Source organism: Seriola aureovittata, chromosome 5 (assembly GCF_021018895.1).
Source record: "Seriola aureovittata isolate HTS-2021-v1 ecotype China chromosome 5, ASM2101889v1, whole genome shotgun sequence".
NCBI lineage: Eukaryota > Metazoa > Chordata > Actinopteri > Carangiformes > Carangidae > Seriola > Seriola aureovittata.
This window is the reverse complement of record NC_079368.1, coordinates 5,410,773-5,432,746: the sequence shown is the minus strand read 5'-3', so window position 1 is coordinate 5,432,746 and position 21,974 is coordinate 5,410,773. Positions and strand designations below refer to the sequence as shown.

General features: G+C 40.6%; 1 protein-coding gene across 1 annotated transcript; it reads right to left on the bottom strand.

Annotated features, from left to right (window-relative positions):
• Nucleotides 1-947: 947 nt before the first annotated feature.
• On the bottom strand, nucleotides 948-16,570 carry erlin2 (ER lipid raft associated 2). The gene is made up of 12 exons (XM_056376933.1): nucleotides 16,461-16,570; nucleotides 15,069-15,176; nucleotides 14,408-14,489; nucleotides 12,950-12,996; nucleotides 12,664-12,725; nucleotides 12,347-12,472; nucleotides 9,387-9,460; nucleotides 8,296-8,354; nucleotides 4,253-4,344; nucleotides 4,073-4,162; nucleotides 1,818-1,897; nucleotides 948-1,721 (listed from the first exon to the last, which is right to left on the bottom strand). The coding sequence occupies exons 2-12, from the start codon at nucleotides 15,173-15,175 to the stop codon at nucleotides 1,542-1,544; spliced, it is 999 nt and encodes a 332-aa protein (XP_056232908.1). The 5' UTR covers nucleotide 15,176; nucleotides 16,461-16,570; the 3' UTR covers nucleotides 948-1,541.
• Nucleotides 16,571-21,974: the final 5,404 nt, after the last annotated feature.

Here is a 21,974-nt window from a genome sequence, read left to right as displayed (position 1 = left end):
AAAAAAAAAAAAAAAAAGCCCATTCACAACGAGCACATCTACTTTGTTATTTACCGCTCTGTGTTAAAGCTGGTCCTGGATGCTATCAGAGTCTAGGCTAATGTTAGCAGCTCTTTCTTGCATTTGGTGAAATACCTGCAACTCGAGCTAAACTCAGTGTCCAGGTTAGCATTGCGTTTGTACTGTTAGTCCTGGTAGGTCCTCATCCCTCATCCAGCTGTATCTCTTTGAGGGCAAATTATGAAAACATGAGCAGCTGAGCAGCAGAACAGGATTACTCATGTCCGTAACTCACTGACTCATTGACTTGATGAATGATAAGAGTGGACTGATAAGTTACACCACTTATCCAAAGACTTTCCAAATTGGACAGGTTCTGTTAGTGGAATTTTACAGTCTGCAGGGTTACTAACTTGGGGAAGTTGTTGGTTTTTTTTTTTTTTTCCCCGTCACAAAAAGCACTTCGACAGAAAAGAGCTATCTGTAACACTAACAAGCTCTACCCTGCAATATATTTCCATGTCTTGTACGCTTCCAGTAAACAGTCAGCTGACTGTTTACTGGAAGGTATACCTTTAGCCTCAGTCTCTTAACTTGATATTACTTAGGGAGCAATGAAGTGCACATTAAGAGATCCTTTTTACTGGGTACTTATTTTTATGAGTTACATGGAGCTAATGTTAGCTGAATCCATTAGCTACAGAAATACTGCTAGTGAAAGTGGCTGTTTCAGAATCACAGGTCGGAGGCTTGAAATGGGAAACCTGCTTTTGTCTACCTCTGTCTGGAGTGTTTACAAAATGACTAGCAAGAAATGTGAAGCAACAGTAACTTGGAGGGATAAGACTTAGCGAACGGTCAATTCATGTAACAAAGAAAAACTGTGACTGAATTCATTGCACCTAAAAGCTTGATTAAGATGAATAATAATTACCCTGCCACTGAACTTGATTAGAAAATATTTTTGTGTTTTATTCTTCAGAACAAATGGTTGCGAATATCAGTGCATCAAATGCTCAATTAGGACACATTTCACATAAAGAGATAACACAGTGTAAGCACATAAGTAGTAATGGATTTGTGATCTGTGACGTTGTGACTGGGTGCACTTTCCACACGGACTGTTAAAGCTGAGCAGTAGTAGGGACAATTCCTTTAAATTATTGTTTTTACTAAATGTCAGTCTTAAAAAGGAGCTTATCATACACCCACAGGTGATGCTATTTAAAGTAGTTTTTGCTCCATCTAATTTATAGTTCTGAATGCAAATGATGGCATTTTCTGTCAGAAAAAACAGAAGTATGGGAAGCCTCAAAAATAATTTGGGTCCTTTAATCTGAGGTAGAAGATTTTGACTTCCTACTCAAACTGTCAAAGTGATTTCTAGCAGTGATTCTGAGATGTTTGAGAAATACAGGCCCTGGTCAGCAGAGCTTCTCTGGGCCAGAGGGCGAACCTGCAAGCCAGCCAGCCTGTGGGCCAGGCTACTGCCCTCCAGCAGGTAGTCCTCCATCCCTGGGTGGTCCTGTGAGTCCCATTATTTAATCCAGGTCCAGGATCTGCTCACCCACAATGTCCATGGCTGCAGAGGCTTTTATGGAGCTCCCTGCAGAGCCAGAGTCCACAAACATCTGGGGTATGTCATTCCCAAAGTAGATTTTGCTGTTGGCTGCGATGGCCTTGTACTTCATGAGCTGCAGATACTCTGGTGTCAACTTCAGCTGCAAGAGGGGCGACAGAATTCAAATTACAAAACAAAATGTGTAGAGCTCTTTGTCCTGGCTAACATGAGATGTATGTTTGTGTCATCCCTTTACCTTGTTGGCCTCTGCAGTTCTCTGTGCTGTATAGAACTCTGCATCTGCCCTGGCTTTCTGCCTGGCCAGGAAAGCACCGTCTATAAATCACAAACAAACACTGTCAAGAGTCAACAGCAGCAAGATGGTTTGTACAGTTCGCTCTGCTTTACAGCTCAGAAAGCAGGAAGGAGCTTTGAAACAAGCAAGATCCACTTTAACAGCTGGTTCCCGGCTCCAACAGCAAACCAGTTCTCAAAACAAACAGGGCTGTGGAATAAGCACACTTAGAGTTTTTTACGATTGCTTATACACAAAAATGAAAAATAATGCACAGATTTTGAAACTCGATACACAAAGAGCAAAATGTCAGCCCAGACTTGCACCACTATACTCACATCCTCGGCTGCACGCTTTTTGCAAAACACCAAACACACTTCTCTACATTAGACCCATCATTCAAAACTGAAAGCCTGTCTGTGTTAATTGCTAAACACTGCCACTGAAACGCCAAACTCAATTAGCAATCGCCTGAACTCTCCTGAATGCCCCTGTGTAGACACGTGTAACCAATCAGATCAGACAGAAATCACAGGGTTTCCATTAGCTGAAAGCCATAATCATCAAAACTGAAAAGAAATAAACACTTGAAATATTTCACTCTGTGTGTCATGAATCTATATAATATATGAGTTTCACTTTTTGAATTGAATTACTGAAATAAATGAACTTTTCCATGATATTCTAATTTATATATTTTTTGTAGGAGTCAGGTTTGCTCTTTGGTGTGCACAACAATGGAGGACAATTTTGGAGAAAGAATTAGAGGAAGAGGTGTTCGAGTAAGAAGAGGAAGAGCAGGAGGAGAAAGAGGCAGACCAGAAAGAGGAAGATGAGCAAGATGACACACAGGACAGGGAGTGGCGAGAGGACAGGTCAGAGGAAATCAGACAATTCTTACAGATGAGATCAGGGACAGGATAGACAGTAACTGAAATACTGTATGGGCAGACTGTATTTTACAGTACAGTATGTTCATGTCATCCTCAGTTCAGTATTGAGAATAAGGAGATTTTGTTCCCCCAATGCATTTGTGTTCATATTTACAGCATGCTACAAATGAAGAGTGTCAGAAACATACAGTAATAGTGCTTTTATACTCAGCATATATCATTAGAAAAGTAGAAATGTGAAAAATGTTTAGATTTAGCACAGTGGTGTGCAGTTGGCAGTGGAAAGATGTATATATTTGGTGTTTGTGTGTTAAGTTTGGAAGTTAAAGTATCATTTTGTAGAAGTTTATATAGTTTTCGATGTAGTGTTTGCTTTTGCAAGAGATGTTTTGTATTCTGTGTATACGGTTTCTGTTTGTGTGTGGAGCACTGACAAACAGGGACATAGTTTCAGGAACTGCTTCTGCAATAGTGAAAAACTGTAAATATTGTGCTGCCATAATTCATGTTGTTACTAGTCAAACTTACATCTATATCTGTTAGGGCTGAATGATATATCTTTATCATATCTTCATTTAGATGTGAACATGCGCAATTTAATATTGCAAAAGGCAACAATATTTTTTATTTTTAACCTGTTGATATTCAGACTGTAGGAGTACTACACACATGCTACCTAACTATTATTAACTGGTAAAAGGCAGCAAAACATCCTTTCATTCATCATTCACTCTTCTGACATTTCTTTATTTGTGATGCAATTGTGAGGAAACATTAGAAAACCAGGTTTTTACACGTGGACAACTTGTGCTGCTGGAAATGAAAGCTTAATTTTAACGTTGTCAACATGATGAAATTATTTGATGATGAGTTAGAGCTGAATAATGTGCATAAACTTGCCACTTTGGGTTACATAACCTTCAAAAACGAGCCACAACTTACCTGTGCGCATGCAGGAATGTGTGTGCATCATCATCATCATCAGGTACAACTTTTGTTTCACACATTCTTCTACCTTGTCAAAACCTGGCGACTACATAACTCAGACATAAGATTTGGGTGTGTTATGTTGGAAAAGGTCAGTGACTCTTTGAGTCACCTGCCTGAAGCAGGGATGAGGAGTGTGTAATAGAGGTATGGTTAGCTCACTTCTTTCCAAATACACACCCCCACATTCTTTTGACTTTCAAACTTCAGACCCACTGACTCAAGTGACATCACATGAGGACATTTATCAGACACAGCTCCTTCTGAAATGTAAAATCAGCAGAGTTCTTCTTTAAGCAAAGGATCTGAGAACTTCCTCCACTACAGAATACAAACCTTCGATTTGAGAGATCCTTTTTTCAGTTTCCTTCTCCATGACTTTCTGCCCAAACTTGATCTCTGCCACTTGAGCCACTTTCTCAGCCTCTGCAAAAGACAGAATCATAATTAAACAGCTTGCAGTGTGGTTTATGCACTTTGCCCTGAACAACCATCATTTTCCTTTGTCTTTCTCACCTATCACAGCTTTGATCCTCTCTGTCTCTGCCTCCTTCTCCACAACCTTCTGTGTCTGTTGAGAGATCAGCAGCTTCGTCTTCTCGCTCTCCCTGCAAACATTAACACACACTTTACCATCGAAGGCTCTGCACACGCACACAGCATTTCACAGAATCCTCAGGACTTTCTTCACAGCAGCTTGGTTGACATTTGCTTCACTTTCCTGTTGGACAACATACACCTTTATCATTCTTATTGGTGTGTTGAGTTTGGTGACATGTTATTTCTGTGGCAGTGCTTTCAGTCATCTAGCTACTTTCAGCTGCTCATCAGTGCCCGGTGTTCACCAGCCTATAACATCTTCACTCCCTCTCTCTGCATGCACCCCATTGGTGATGTGACAGCTTTAGTTACTGCTGTTACCCTTTGTTTATTCTACCCATCCTAAAACACTCCCACACACACACACACAGACATGGATGTAAGAGCTAGGCAACATTATTCCCTTTAACATGTGCAGAGGCATAATTAGACAGTATAACCAAAATCTACTATTTAAATTTAATTGCCTTCAGTGTTGGATTTTGGCTGACATGAGGCGTCCATGTTTGTTTACCTTTCCAGGAACTTGTTAAAATGAAGCACCAAGTTGGATAAATTGAAACTTTTAGAAAAGCTTTCTGAGTAATTCTGACTTGGTTACTGACGTGAATGGTGGTTATTTATGATATGGTCAGAGACTGGTAATTACAGTAACTCCCATATGAAATGAACGCAGCATAAGACCTGAACACTCCACTCACTAACTTTAAATAACCTCACAGGTATTTTTTTGGCGATGGTCAGGACTTCATATAATATAGAGCTAGACACAGAGTTCACAGCTAACTGCATACTCCTTTGTTTTCAGTGATTTCTGCCTTCGTAAATATTACAAGGCAATGAATTGTAGGTAATTCCCAGGAAAAACCCAGATTTACCAAAAAACATGGCAGAAATGGTAATAAAATGACAGGGCCCTACGCAGTCAGACAGTGAGCCCTGACTAACTGTTTGGGAATGGACATAAAGCCAAACATTGAGGTTGGACATAAAACCTCAACAATTCCAGCTCCAAAATTCCCATCCAGCATCTGAACACTTGGTCATCCAGGGCCCATGGATGGTCTGCTTATCCACACTTGGGTGTCGAAGGGCTGTTCATCTCTCTGACAATCCCTCTAAATTAAAACAATCTAAGTGCTGATTTAAAGGAAAATGATGATTATTTCTTTACAGTGCTGGACACATTTCCAAAAGTTACAATCATATTTCAACTGCTGGGAACTGCTGTTTACATGACTGGAGCCCAGGGTACGCAACACCACTGCCCAGACTGTCACATAGGCTGTAAAAACAAATGTGAGCTAAACACATACTGGATCACTTATTACAAAGTGAAAGTAAAAGCATGCTCATTAGAAGTCTGACTGTTCACTGCATGTTAAAATTACATTTGATAAGAAGTGCAGTAAAAACAGTAGATCAAAGTTGGACTTTTGATGAAGACGCTTTTAGTTTCATTTTTTAATAAGTGGTTCAGAATGTGTAAAGCTCGCATTTGTTTTAAAAGCCTGTGTGACTGAGGAGTGATGTTGCTTATCCCTGGACTCCGGCCGGACTGTCACAGTCTGTAAAAATAAATTTGAGCTTAAACACATTCTGAACTGTTTAACTGACCACTGCATAAAATGCAGTGGTCAGTAAAATTGCCCTTATCAAAATCACATTTGATAAGGGCAATAAATTCTGAGTGTGTAGCTCTGCAAAATCTGTTGGATACTGCAGGATAAAAATGGCTAAAAATAAAACTTTAACACAGAGATCTCTCACTCATAACTCAGCAATTAAGCTGGTAGGTAAATGCATATCCCACAGTAAATCTATTAAAATCAGACTCATCTACTCACTTAAATTGTTTCCTCAATGTGGAAACAGTTACTCATCAGAGTGAATCAGCACTCATTTTATTTATGAACAAGAAAAATCACTTGACAAAAGTGTGGAGGAGGAAGAAACAATGAGACAGAAGAAAAAGCCCAAGTACAGACAACCAGATCATGTCATCGACATCTCTAGTAAGCAGTTACAGTAAGTGATGCACAATGTAAGGTTTTGTCACAGGGACGTCACAGGGTCTGAGACACAACTGAGTGATCAGCAGCTCAAGACTGAGTTCTGATCCTTTGGTTAAGTTGTGAAATTAATGTGAAATTATTTCTGTATTCCTTCACAAAAATTCAAAGGAAACTGGGCAGACCTCATGAGCATCTTATTGTTTCAGGATTCAGATCACTAATGAAACCCATTCCTCAGTTCCTCAGAAAAAACATAATTTTTGGTTTCAGAATTATTTTTTGGGCAATGTCGTGCTACATCAATGGGATGCAAATTATGCTAACCATTTTAATAGGTACATTTGAGTTTGATTACACTCATAATAAAATCCATTTTCAAATGACATTACATTACTACAAATTGGCCATATGTAGATGATTTGGGGAGATGGGGACATTGACAAAAGGGTTCATTTGAATTCCAAAACAGGAGTCCATTAACTTCATATTTAAATATAGTTCAAATACTTTTTTAGATGTATGGGTTGATAAGATATATATATATATATATATATATATATATATATATATAATTATTATTTTTTTTATTATTATTATTTTTTTGTTATACAGCTGCCTGAAACATCCATGTAATGTACAAATAAACAATTTAAGTGGAGTGCTGTCCTACTTTTAATTTTTGCCTTTGAGGATTCAGCACTACACATTTATTACACACTTGATTTGGGTCAGGGTAACCTAAACTATAACTAAAACCATGACAATGAAAACACATAAATGTGTCAGTGAATAACTTCAGGTAAAGGAAGAAACATGTAATAACCAAATGATGCAACATTTTAGGAAAACAGCTGATTAGTGACATGTTAGGAGGAAGTGATGATAAAGGAAAAGTGGAACTCAAGGCTGATGCAAGTTATTTATAGACTGTGTTTTATCCCAGTTCATCACAGTGACCTTGGTCTGATTCATCAGTAGAGGTTAAGGGCAGAGAGAGGGTGGGGGCTGTGATGAGAGAGGATTAGTGTGTATGTACACATTTAAATTCACTTTTTACAGTGAAGTGTGGGACAGTAAATTTGTGTAAGAGAACCCCTGGGACAGCTTTGTTTTCTGGTTCTTGTTAAACCCCCCCCAGACAGAGAGGTTGACTTTTTGCTTGAGACATGCAGCTTTATCTTCTGTTTTTCAAATATCTGGTCAAAAAGTGCTCCTTTAAGACCCAATGATTCTCATTTTAAAACAAGTCAGCTTCAGCCAGAGACTTCTTCCTGCTCAGCAAACTCATTGAGCTAATGACAGAATTTCAATAGTAAATCTGCCAGATTTGTGCTTTGCAACAGAAAGCTTGTAACTATGGGGGATGGTGCTCAGCAAACAGTCATTTGCATGTATGCAGGTTGTTATGTTTCTGTTGTAATACTCTCCAGAGATAACATATTTTGGGTATTTGTTTCATGAGAATTTTATGTGTGCATATTGAGCTCCCTGCATATTGAGCTCACCCTGCGTGTGCTTTGTTTCTCTGCGGTGAAGTTATGCTAAAATGCAGAGTTAAAGCCACTACAATCACACCATGAAAACATACATTAGTAGGGAACAAAGTCGACCAGTTGGGACATGCATGTAGCATTAACTAAGATCAAAATGTAATATTACATGTCTGACTTCCACTCTCCAGTGTCTGATGCCTCACATTGCTTTCCTGAATCTGCCTATAGCTTACCGTAAGTCCTCTGTTGACTAAGCACAGGCTGTTGAGTCATACAGTGTAAAGTGAAAGTAAAGAAGTAGACGCTCACAGACTGACATGCACCGGACTTGGCAGGGGGAGTTGGATGAATGTCAGGTCCCTCCATTTTGGAGGGAAAACAAAATACACAACACAGGCTTCAGAGGTCAGGGAACATTCTTTGTTGGGCACAAAAAACAAGAAAGACTCACATGAGCTCGTAGTTCCGGCGAATGCTCTCTGGGATGTTGGGTTTTGTCACACGGACTGCCTGTTGACCAGAGAGACAGACAAAGACAGATCAACCCTATTAAGGAGGTAGATGCAGACAGCAAGAGTGTAACAATAAAAATTATATTTAAAAAAAAAAACACCAAGGGATTTCTAAAAAAAAATAAATAAATAAAAAGACCACCGGAGAGGAGTCCTGAGACAAAGAGTCATGTCCAAAGACCCTCTGAACCCACTGATACTCGGTTTCTCACAAAGAGAAAAGAACAATTGTTATTTCAAGTGTTTCTGGAGATTTACAGGACATGAGGCTGCACAATGAAATCCCAGTGGAGTGTTTCATATTAACAAAAGAAATGTGGGTGTACAAAAAAAAAAAAAAAAAAGGAAAAAAAAAAGGGAGGGGGGGGTTCAATAGGGGTAAGCAGATCCGGGGTCTTTTAAAATCAGTTAGTCACAATGTTATTCTCTATTAAAACACTCTTTCTCCAGGAGGGGACTTTTATAGATCTTGTGAAACTTGATTTAAGGCAACAGACTGTAGAAAGACTTCTGTTATCAAGCGATCTGTACACACTGGATGGTGGATAGTTTGGGTTGTCTGATGTAGTCACGCAGAGTCAGAGTATCAGCTGGAGTAGAAACAGATCAGTGTGATGCCAGTTAGGAGAGGCAGCAGGAAACGCCAGCACACTAGCAACAATGGGTTTTCTGTCTTTTTTTTTTTTTTTTGTGCTTTTATTGGACAGGATAGTAGAGAGACAGGAAATGGGGAGGCAGAGGGAGGGGGAATGACATGCAGCAAAGGCCGTCCGATGCGGGACTCGACACATGGACTGTAGCCTCTACACATGGGGCGCCTGCTTAGACCACTACGCCACACGGCTGACCCCGTGCACCGCAACACGTCGCTCTGCCAGTCGGCGGTGTTATCTGCTGCCTGTCCTAACTAGCAGCGCGCTGATCTTAATCTACTACAGGTAACATACTGACTATGCATGACTACCTCACACCACCCTACGTCAAATAACCTGAACTATCCCTTTGAAGTATCCTGGTGGTCTCACTGTACCTGTATGATGAGTCCAGGTGCCATGGATGTTAGATCCTCTTGTAGAGTCAACTTCAGGTTTTCATCAATTTGGTCTGTGGTGGAAAAGTACAAGAGGGTGAGTGAGCTGATGAGGAGTAACTTCAGTAGAAACTGTCTCTTTGATTGTAAACACAGCTGCATTCAAACATGATAGTGCCTTTACTAAAAGAGCCACATTGCTTGCACTGTACACTCACCGAGCACTTTATTAGGAACACCTGTACACCTGCTTATTTGTGCAATTTTCCAGCCAATCATGTTGCGGCAGTGCATAAAATCCTGCAGATACATGTCAGGATTTTCAGTTAACATCAGATTGGGGAAATATGTGATCTCAGTGACTTTGAGTATTTCTGAAACTGCTGATGTCCTGGGAGTTTCTCACATAAGTCTCCAGAGTTTAATCAGAATGGTGCAATCAACATAAAACATCCAGTGAGCAGCAGTTGCGTGGACGGAAATGCTCTGCTGATGAGAGGTCAGAGGAGAATGCCCAGACTGGTTAGAGCAGACAGAAAGGCTGCAGTATCTCAGAAAACCTCTTAACAACTGTAGTGAGCAGGAAAACAAAAACATCTCAGAATGAATAACAGCAGCTGAGGCAGATGAGCTATAACAGCAGCACAGGTCAGGTTCCTCTCCTGTCAGCCAAGAACAGAAATCTGAGGGTGCAGTGGAATCAGACTCACCAGCACTGGACAGTTGAAGACTGTAACGTAGCCTGATCTGATGAATCATGATTTGTGCTGAGGCAGCAGATGGTACAGTCAGAACTGTTTCAACGGTCCAGGCTGCTGGTGGTGGTGTAATGGTGTGGGGATTGTTTTCTTTCTACCTAATTACCAATCAATCGCGGTTTGAATGCCACAGCCTGTCTGAGTGTTGTTGCCCATGTGCATCACTTTATGGCCACAGCTTACCATCTTCTAATAGCTACTTCCAGAATGATAATGCAGATCTGAATCTGAACCTCTGGGATGTGGTAGAAAAGGAGATTGGCACCATGAATGTGCAGCTGACGAACCTGCAGACACTATGTGATGCAGTCATGTTAACATGGAGCAGAAGAATTGAGACTGTTCAAAGCAAAGAGAGATCCAGTGATGGAGTGGCCATTGGGAAAATCTGACTGTCCCCCCCATGGGCTGCTACACAAATTGGGTGCGAGTGTGAAAATAAAAAAAAAAACATCATCAAAGAGAGACAGACATAGAGGGAGTGAGTGAACAGGAGAGAGAGAGAGATATGGATCAGGCTCCACGGCTCACCCTCATTCTGTGTACATCATCGCCCTCAAGTCTGTCTCCCTCTCCGCCTAATTACCCCTCTGTTCGGTCACACAGCTCCGCCCACACGCTTACCCTTTATGTGTTTGTATCTTTATCATGGTTTAAGCAGTGAGGCAGCAGTGGACTGATGCCGACTCGTTTTACAAGAATAAAGTTAAAAAAACAAACAAAAAAAAATCCAATCCACGGGTAATTTAAATGTTCTTTAAATTTTAGAACAGAAACATCCAGTGACAGAAGAAAAAGTCACTAAGATTCAAATAAGCGTGCTGCTGCTTTCTGCTGTACTGGCCAGTCTGAATTATAATCTCTCTCTGTACTAACCTGTTAGTATAAAGTCATTTTACTGTTTGCTGCAGGATTCTTGTAAAGTGTGACACAGGCTGTATGTGATGGTGTGTGTCCAGATGGGTTTTGGTGAGGCCTGTCGGACTCACCACCCAGTATCAGTATAGTGTTCCTAATAAAGTGCTTGCTGAGTGTATTCGGCATGTTGTGATTGAGAGGGAGTTACATGAAGAAAGGCAGACGTTCTCCGTTCTCTCACAGACCATGTTTTTCTGTTCTTGAATGCAAAGGACACCGACCTCTGCAGTGAATCCTCTAACACTGTGTCATCCACCTCAAACGATAAACTGGGACTCACATCGAGTCATACTTATTCACATACTCTATCAAAAGTACTTTGCTTAATATTGAGCTGTTCATCCACACAGTTGACGAGGATGAAATCTGACAGCCAGATTATTGCTATAGCTGTTTGTTTTTTGGGTTTTTTTTTACTTTTTTTGACCAACACTGCAACACGAAAAAAGAAAAAACAACATTAACATTTTTATAGACATCTGATATGAGAAGAACCTCCTCAGCAACTTTAAAGTGGCTCTTTCATTTGTGGTTTATTAGTGATCTTTTTTTTTCTTTTAATTCTCTTTGTGCATGAGAGATGAAAACTGAGTAAGAGAATAATGTATGTATTTAATCTCTTAACTCAGTTTTGTGCTGTGCTGAAAATGTTTAAAAAATCTTACTAGGTCTGTTCAAGTAAGACTGATATCCTGCTTTTTTGAGTGTTTTAATCTCCTGATCTGTTTGTTATGAAGAGGAAGGGACCTTGGGGAAAATCCGGCTGTTGGTAAAAAGTTCATAAACGTCTAGATCAGTTGTCAGAGAAACAATCGAAACAAGCTCCCAGCCCTTTCCTGACGTCTCGTCATATAGCATCGGTAAAACACTGACTTTTAATGTGACACTGCTTTATTCAGGGTTTTTACCAGTTATAATCACCGGGTCCGTTTGATTTGGAGAGGAGGAGACCTCTGCGGATAATTGTGTAATTGTGTGTAATTGTGTCTTGTAGTTACACTATGGTTGTGTCTACATACTGTGTACTGAGTTTAGGTGTATAGGTTGTTACAGTCAAAAGAGTGGGCTCACTTCAGTAAAGGATGAAGGTACAGCAAAAACCAAATCTATATGCATCACAGCTGTTGTGTGTAAACCATAAATTCAAGGCATTTTGATCTCAAAGCTGTCAGCTGACTAAAAGCTGTTCATGTAGATCCTTTTATGTGCAATTAACCAAAACAAAGAGAAGATGTTTCAAATTAGCAGCGAGTTTACACCCAGTCTGTAGCCCACCACACTCACCAAACAAGCCGATGTAGACCTCCTGCAGTGAGTGGACACTGCAGAACTGGTTGAGCTCGTGGTGAACCTTGTTGAATATCAAAGCTTTATCGTAGTCCGCGGTGAAGTTCCTCACGATGTCATACACTGCAGAGAAGAACAGAGATGTACCTATCTGGTAAAGATGAAGCCAGCTTAAACAGATCAAAGTCTACTGTGTCCGTCAGTGCCAAGAGGTAATTTTCAGATGTGTCTGAGTGACACCCAGCTGCACGATCCAAAAGAAATACCACAGGAGTATTTGATGTTTTTGGCCTGTTGAACAAGTGTGAGTTTACCTGCTGATGGAACGAGATAGTTCACCACCTCTATGCGATCAAAGTAAATCATCACTCCTCCACTGAAACAAAAAAAAAAGAAAATGGTCAATTTACTATCTGGCAGACACTCTTATTCAAAACACCAGTATGTGATAAAAGGGACTGTATTTTGAGATGCCGGTGGTTTAGACATGGACTAGTGAACCTCTGACTCCGACAGTGTTTGTTTAATGTACTGTGGGAGTGTTATAAGTATCAAGACCACATCTGATCCAACTTAAACCAGTCAAAACATCAAACCCACCTTGTGCCGCATGGTACATTCTTCACCTCATCGGTCTGCAGCGTCGTCTGTGAGGCAAAAATACAGATTCACATTTAATGTATCTCTAACTGACACTCCAGATGTGCTTGTCTGACATCACTGCAAAGATACCAAATGCTCAGTGGAAGTAAATCCATCGGCACAGTATGAAATCAGATTATTCAACATATTAAATTGAGGAAAGCTGCATTTCAGTCGTGCATACAGGGCAAACGTCTCTATGACAGAATGTGCCAACACACCCTGAACATTACAAATTTCACAAAGGTGGTTCATATTACAAGCCTGGGTTACTGTGTTTGATTCCTCTTGGGTTTTCTACCCTTTAAACAAAGGGTGTGTGCACCAGACCAAAGAGGTTTCATTTTCCTTCTTGGAGCAGCAGAGGAGTGCACACGTTCACTGACAAACAAGCTTTCCACATTTCAAGTAGAGATATATATTGGTATGAGTGAACCTGTCGGCTGAAAAGTGACAAGGAAATGTAGCACAGAAAAGGCTAATTAGGTTTGTTGTCATTACATGTCACCATTATATAGTTTGTTCACCAGAGACCACTGACAACTTTCACACAGTGAAATCAGTGTTGTCAGTACAACGGTGCATTCAGTAAATATTCAGACCCCTTTACTTTGTTCACATTTTACATTGCAGCTTCATACTAAAATAAAAAAACATCTTTCCCTCATCAACGTACACTCAATACCCCTGAATTTTAGAATTTGTATGCCATTTTATGAAACAGGAGAAACTGAAATATCACATTGACACAAGTATTCAGACCCTTTGCTGTGACATTTGAAATTTAGCTCAGGTTCATCCCATTTCTCTTGATCATATTTGAGATGTTTCTACACCTTGGCTGGAGTCCACCTAGGACCCTCATATACATATGATATGGTATCCTCCTCTTATGCAAAGAAGGCGCAACTTTTTTAACAACAGCTTTTTGCAAAATGATCACATGCTCACAATTAGTCGACATGTCAATTAATGAAAAGATGATACTATTTATGTTTACAACAGCAGCTAAGAGCACGACTGTCTGATTATGTGATTGTCTTGTCCAATGGAAGACAATCCCTCGTTCGATTTTGAAACAAATGTGGACACATGCATTTTTGGATATTTCCAATTTTGAATTAGCACCTGCTAGAACACATTCAGGCTCACATACCCTGTATTAAATCATTGCATCAGACCAATCAGAAAGGGTTTGAGGAAGATATTGTATCTATGTTTTGTTCTCCTCTCTTTTTACTGTGACCTTAATATGCGGCCCATTACTTTATGTTATTATCTAATCTCTATTACTGGGATTGTGCCTATATATGAGCTGAGGACCTATGGCCAGAGAGTGTAATGTATGTGTATTTGTATAATGTACAAAATATGAGAGATTTGTGACTTTGTGTAAATAAAACTGACTTGACTCACCTGAACAGACTTGTAGGTGGTGATGAATGGAAGCATAAGGTGGAAACCAGGGCCGCTGGTGGTGGTCAGGAGAGCCCCTCCCCTGTGTTACACACACACAGACAGTGTTGATCATTAAATGTTAGGGTCAGAACGGTAAAACTACGTCTTGATGGGATTTTAGCTTGCAATGGGAAAAAAACCATTCTGATTACTTGTGGTAAGAGCAACTAAAGATGTGAGTCAAAGTCCAAATGACGAGACTTGACGTAGTCCTCATTCAAGACAAGAAGTCAGACAGTTGCATTGTCCTTTATTCTGCTGCTGATAAGAAATTCATCTAGGAAAATCCTTTGTGATGAAGGATTAAACTTTGCTCTCAGACCACACTAGCATGAGTCATAAGAGACCATAAACTTAGTCATATTTACTGCGTGTCGGCTCAAGTGATAAGACTTAAATTACCCTGCATCCAAGAGGGTAAAAAGGCACAGAATCAAAGCTGGCAGTTTTGACAATCTTAACACCCAGGTATTTAACCCACTGTTTAACAGTTAAGTTGTGTGAGGTAAACATGTCTGACGCAGGTGCTCATTTCTTTATTGTCCCACTTTTACAGCAGAGCAGTTTACCACTATGTCTCATGCACAAAATAAAAACAACATGTGTGATGCGGTCTCACCTGTAGTAAACTCCAGTGTGTCCCTCGTCTATCTTGTGTACAGAGGCTAAAAGTGCTGCTCCTCCGAGAGCAGCAATTATTGAGAATATGGCACCCCACTGTGCCATTCTGGAAAGACAAGAAACAGCATGTGAAGAACAACAGATGGGAACAGAGTTTCCCTTTTGGGGGTTTTCACAATATCCTGTCTTAATTACAACCAAATGTTCAGATACTCCCCCAAATTCAAGGGAAGGACAGTCAACATGACCTGCACTCCCTCAGCAGCTTGCGTAGTGCTGTAGTAACACTTTGGAGTTGCCGTCTTGCTCACCGTTTATCTCCTCTCAGCTCAGGCTTAGTCAGGCATCAGCTGAGACTCAGTGACCTTGTCACACTTAAAGAGGATTTACGATCAAGTGCGAAATCATTGTAACTTCCCTTGTCATACATATAACAAATGTGCCACTACAATCTTGAACATTATTTTAATTTCTTTATAGAAATATATTGAATCTATGATATATTGAATGTAGCCAGTTTGAGCTGAAGGAGCAGGATGAGGAGCTGCCTCCACTCTGGTTAGAGAGGATTTGCAGACATACAATCTGGTGACCCTGCTGGCTCAACACAGGACTTGCCTCCAACTCACAGTGTTTATACTGAAGATTTTTCATTTTCTCTTCATATGTTAAATCACATTGAATATAAATATGTTAAATATACATCTTTCTTCAATATTTAATTGACTGTGTTATGTCACTGGTCTGCAGCTTTATGTCTACATATGAGTTGGACATTTTTCTTGGCAGCGTTTTTAACTCTCAGTGGGAATGAACAGAGATGAGAAAGTGAAAACAGTAACAACTTGAGCTTTCGAAAGTGGCGGACACCGCTTCCTCCACAGCCTTACAGCAGTTCAAAGTTAACACTATCAAAATAGACCACATCTTAGGTAACACGTGTATGCCGAATGGAAGGAATGAATGTAAAGATTTGTTAACACTGTTAAAGTAATACAATTATGACAGGTATTTAAGACTTATTGGCAAGTCAAGTAAAAATATCCAAACATTTGAACGGAGTTTGGTTTCGAGGGCTTCCGGGCTAACAGCATTAGCAGGAGGTAAGTTACTATATTATAGTTGCCTCAAAGAGAGCAGCCTCTTCCGATGGCAGACATGTTTACATATAATATCAGTTACTTGTGTGTCACAACCTTCACTCCAGTGTCAGCGTTGAAGCACTGCACAAGGCCAAATATTGAGTAACCTTAGATACAAGTTAGCAAAATAATCATAGCACGTTGTATCTTCTTTTGACGTGCTGCTGTCATACTAAGCTAGACCAGAGGTGCTAATACTTTATTTAAATAAATAGTAACTCGTGTTCTTGTTGCTCGGCAGCTCTTACCTGTAATTTGAAGCGAGATGACTCCAACAACAGATAGGAAGCAGGTACCTACGGCAACCGGTACCTCCCTCTTCTTCGTTTGAGTCGTCAGCATCCAGGTTGCTGCAGTAGCGCCCTCACGTGGACGGACGGTGTAATGTCGAAGGCTGCTCCCTCGTCTGTGTGTTATGCCTGTAACCTTATCCAGTTGTAACAGGAGGGAAACACATTCTAACTGGGGAACAGACTTCGACATAACACCGACAATCAGCTTCTGTCTTTCACATGTAAGGAGCTCCAGTGTGTAAGATAGACTTCTCAAAATGTGCTTGTTTGGGGCCCCTGGTGGCCCCAGGGGCCGGAGCAACAGCTGGAGCTGGATTGCTGTATGTCTTCCTCTATCAGCATGATGAGGGACAGTATTAAAACATCCATGGGTTCCAGTATAATTTAACTATATTCATATAAAAAAAAAACAGGCAGGGGGAGATATGATTCACTATTTGAAACAATACTTACAAATGCTTGATTACAATGGAGATAATTCTACACTTTTTATTGCTGAAACTGAATCAGAACAACTTACTATATACAGTCAATGAGCACTTTATTAGCAACACCTGCACTCCTGTTTATTCATGCAGTTATCCAATCAGCCAATCATGTGGCAGTAGTTTAATGTAGGCCTATGAAATCCTGCAGATTACAGGTTCAGTTAATGTTCACTTCAAACATCTGAATGAGGAAAAAATGTGATCTCAGTTACTTTGAGAATTTATGAAACTTCTGATCTCCTGGGATTTTTGCACACAACAGTCTCTAGAGTTTTTAATCAGAATGGTGCAAAGAACAAAAAACATCCAGTGGATGGAAACACCTTGTTGACGAGAGAGGACACAAGAGAACGGCCAGACTGTTGGAGCAGACACAAAGTCTACAGTAACTCAGATAACCACTCTTAGTTATGAGCAGACAGGCACCTCAGAATGGGCAACATGTCAATCCTTGAGGTGGATGAGCTACAACAGCAGAAGACCACGTCAGGTTCCTCTCCTGTCAGCTAAGAGCAGAAACCTGAGGTTGTTATGGACACAGACCCACCAACACTGGACAGTTGCTGAGGCAGCAGATGGTAGGGTCAGAATTTGGCATCAACAGCATGAACCCATGGACCCAACCTGTCTTGTGTCAACAGTCCAGGCTGCTGGTGCTGGTGTAATGGTGTGGAGAATGTTTTCTTGGCACACTTTGGGCCCATTAATACCAATCAATAATCGTTTGAATGCCACAGCCTGTCTGAGTATTTTTGCTGACCATGTGCTTCACTTTATGGCCACAGTTCACCATCTTCTAATGGCTCCTTCCAGCAGCTTAATGCACCAAAGCAAAAGGTTTCATGGTCATGACAGTCAGATCAATGAACTTCAGTGGCCTCCCCTGTCTCCAGACCTGAAGCCAGTGGAATAACTTTGGGATGTGGTAGAGCAGGAGATCGGCAGCATGAATGTGAATCTGCAGAAATGATGTGATGCAATCATGTCAACATGGAGCAGAATCTCAAATCCATGCCACGAAGAATTGAAGCTGTTTGAGAGCAAAGAGAGGAAACAATCTAATAATATCATATATACATATATATATATACTATTTTCTGTGAAACAAGTACTTCTACTTTTCATACTTCAGGTACATTTATCTAACAGTGCTTCTATTGTTTTACTCTGATTTTAATGCAGGTCTTTTAATTGTAATGGAGTACTTCAGGTTAATGTACTGGGACTTTTACTTAAGTGAAGGATCTCAGTGCTCCCTCCACTTCAGCTTCTGCTCATTGTAGCTGCATTAATGTGATATCAAATATCCTTGCTTTTAATTTGTCTCATGGTGCTGACAAGGTGAGTGTCTGTGATGAATGGCTGTGAGTAATTTGTATTATATGTTTTGTCTCGTGTGTTCAGTTTCCTTAGTGCTGTTCTGTCACCGTGTGGAAGTTTTACCAGTAACCTGCCAGGTGAAAATTAGCCCATAGTCTAACTCAGGTACAAAGAATCAAATAGTAACATTTATGTTTAATATTAAACATGTTCCCTTACAAGTAAAATATATTTAAAATAGTCATTTCCATTGTAGGTACTGCCAAAAAATATATTTTATCAACAGCCTCTAATGTACTTCAGGTATTATAAATGCAGAACTAGAGTTCAGTGTGTCTGAAGTGTGTGTCAGTGTTTGTTTGTTTGTTTGTTTGTTTGTTTGTTTGTTTGTTTGTTTGTTTGTTTGTCTTCAATACATTATGTAATTTTCACTTCTTTATTCGACATCTTCTGTTGTATTATAATTTTATTGCGCATTCAAAGCTATTTCACCCACTTCCATAACGTGAACAGCAGATGGCACCAGAGACCAGTTTACACATGCTGCTGAATTTCCCTGAGAGGCTGAAAGGACTTCACTACTTCAGCCTGCTATGATTTCAGCATTTTAAAATTTAACAGTCTTTCACTGTTATTTTGCAGCAGGTATTTATTTTAATCATTCAGTTGTTTGCAGCGGATATTTTTAGCTGTTGCACAAGGAAGAAACAGAAAGTTTTACATTCATTACAGAAAATTAGTCACCAATTAAAAAGTGCAATCACTGCAAAACTCAAAAAGTCGATTCATATCATCCTCAATCAGCAACAAGCCTCCGGCTGATACACAACTAAGGGTCTTGACACTAAAATGGCTGTGTGCTTTATTTTTAGACACTGGCCTCTTGAGAAATTTACAAAGGACCACAGCTAACCCCTAGGTGCTGCAGTGGCAGCTCTGTGCCGTGCATTTTAAACAGGGATGGGCGGGGTGGTGGAGGGGAAAGGGAACAACAGAGCAAGGGAAAAGAAGTTTGTCAGAGTTCATTAAGTATCAAGGGAACATCGCTGGAACTGGCAGCGTAAGCCGCGCCGGGGCCCTAGTGCCATTAATCACGACTGACAAGAGACCAGGGGCCGAGGGAGGGGGTGGAGGGGAGGGAGGGCAGCTCTGCCAGAGACTCTGGTAGTGATTATAGAGCGGGGTCCAGGCAGACCGGGCCAGGGGTGCTGAAGGTAAAACACACCACAGCCAAGGCTATAAAGTTCAGGTACCTTCACACAGATCACACTCACACAATCACAGACGGAGAGGACAGACATGTAACTCCAGGCTTTGAAGACATGACGGGGTAATTGTAGTAAGAGTAGTATATTTTTGTATTAAGAAGAGAAGTACAGTGCCGTGCAGACATTAGATCTCTCCCTTTGTGTATTTCATCCTCTCTCCCTCATTTATATGAGCTGAGCCTCTGGCTTAATAACATGCAGGAGGAGGAGAGTGGAAGTGCGGCAGTAACAGAGTGTCGCCCATATATCTCTGTCTGCCTGCCTTATTTTCTCTCTGCAGCCTCAGAAATCTTGTGGTAGCTCGCCACACTGCTGCCACCCTGGAAGAAGAAATAAATGGGAGCGAGAAAGAGAGGGGAGAAAAGAAAGAGGAGAGCTCGTGACTTGTGAAGATGGAGGCCTCTGTTAAGTGCTGTGCTTGAAAGCCCGTCCGGCCTCATTAGCTGTCAGTTGTAACAATACTGAGCTGGCAGCAAAGACTGCTCCCAGTCTCGGTGCCATAAATCACAGTCTGACAGGGCCCTGACAGGGCTGGGAACCAACACACATGCAAGACTTGCTTGCTTTCTGTCTCTCTGCTGTTCCCTTTTCTTTCTCGTCTCTGCCTCTTTTTTCCACTGCTCATTCTTTTTCCTTCATTATCTTCCACTCTCTCTCTCTCTCTCTCTCTATTTCTTTCTCTTTCTTCGTCAGCACCACTCCCTTTCTTTCTCTTTCCCTCTCTTTTATCTGTCTTTCACACACACTTACAGCACATTGCAGCATATCAGCAGACAGCTCAGGACACATGTGCTCACATGAACACACTTGCGGCACTTCTTTTTTTTGCGTCCCATACATAAGTGTTTTTGACAGGACGAGTTTGGAAAAGTCTGTGATTTTTTGATGGATGAGATGTGTTCACTGGCTCTGTGTGTGCATGTGTGCTCTTTTCTCATAGTGTAATGTATCATATGATATATGTCTAGTCGGTCTAGGAGGTCTCATCATAGCTGTGTGATATCACTTGGTTGTAATTTAGGAATTTAATTGTACGCTATTGTTTAATTATCAGTGGGTAAGAGCCTGATGAAATACTTATTATTGTTAAAGCTGGGCTGATTTTACAATCAGTTCAAATTTAAAATTGACAGAAATTACTCTTGTTCTTTTGTTTAAAAAAATATTTCACATTTTAGGAAATAAGATTATTGGCTCTCTTGCCAAGAGTAAGATGAGGAAATCAGTACCACTCTCATATTGGCAAATATGTAGCAAGTCAGCAGGCAATTAGCTTAGCTTAGCTTAGCATAAATACTAGAAGCTTGCCCCTAGCCCCTCCCCCCACAAATATCAACACAAAACAATTGTTAACCATAACTTTCCATTTTTAAACTTTGGTTTTTGTACAGACTAGAAAAAAAAATGATATAACGTTCATTAGAGCTTCAGAGCTTTAGACAGAGCCAGGCTAACTGTTTCCTACCAGCAGTTACAGAGCAACATTATCATTTGGAGTTGTGTTTCTGGTGAATGTAAGTCCAATATTCTCTCTCTTTAGGTCTATTTTTGGTGTCTACAAACTCTTTTGTTGATAATTGCTTTGCTATGTTCACCAGCTACCTGTATCAGTCTGTTGTTTGTTGCTGGGCAGGCAATGTACAGGTACAGGTACAGTGGGTTTTTAGACCTGTATCTCAGAAAACAGCTGCCTGCTGTGGTCAGGAATTACGTTATCGGTGAACCACCACAGTAAAGTCCCAGGTTGTTAAACTAAACTATGAGATGAACCTCAGAGTAGTACTGATGTTCTCAGCAAAACAAGTGTAAGATAGCAAATGGGAAATATTAATGAGCGACATGTTCTCTCTAACATTGACCTACTAAAGCTCCATAAAAGCCCATCTTCAGCTCCCATGGTGTTGTTGCTGTTGTCTGACAGATGAGACAGGACCTAAGACCTGAGGAACATTTTCATTATTTGTGCTAACCGGCTCGCCCCGGCCTGTCACGTCAGTTTCCAATAGCGACTCATTGTAGCCTCCAATCTGCCCTGTAGATGTAGCGCTGGTCAGAGGGCGTATTATAACCTCTTGTCTTGTAAATGCAATGATGTAATCTTGTCAAGCGACAATCACCACCACCTGCTCCCGGCAAGAAAGCACGTTCGGCGGCAGAGAAAACTTACAAATAACCCCTTTAAGACGCTGGTCTAGCTTCACTTTCACTTAACACCTGAGCACTTACATTAACAAGGTTAAAAGAGCAGCCAGTCACTCAGGAAAAACCTGCATAAAGCTGACCTCCACTTGAGGTGAGAGGAGGACATAGTTTACTGATGTCACATTATGGAGCTACTGGCATGTCTCCCTGTGCAGCTTTAAATGTATGAGTGTATTTGCATGTGGAGGAAG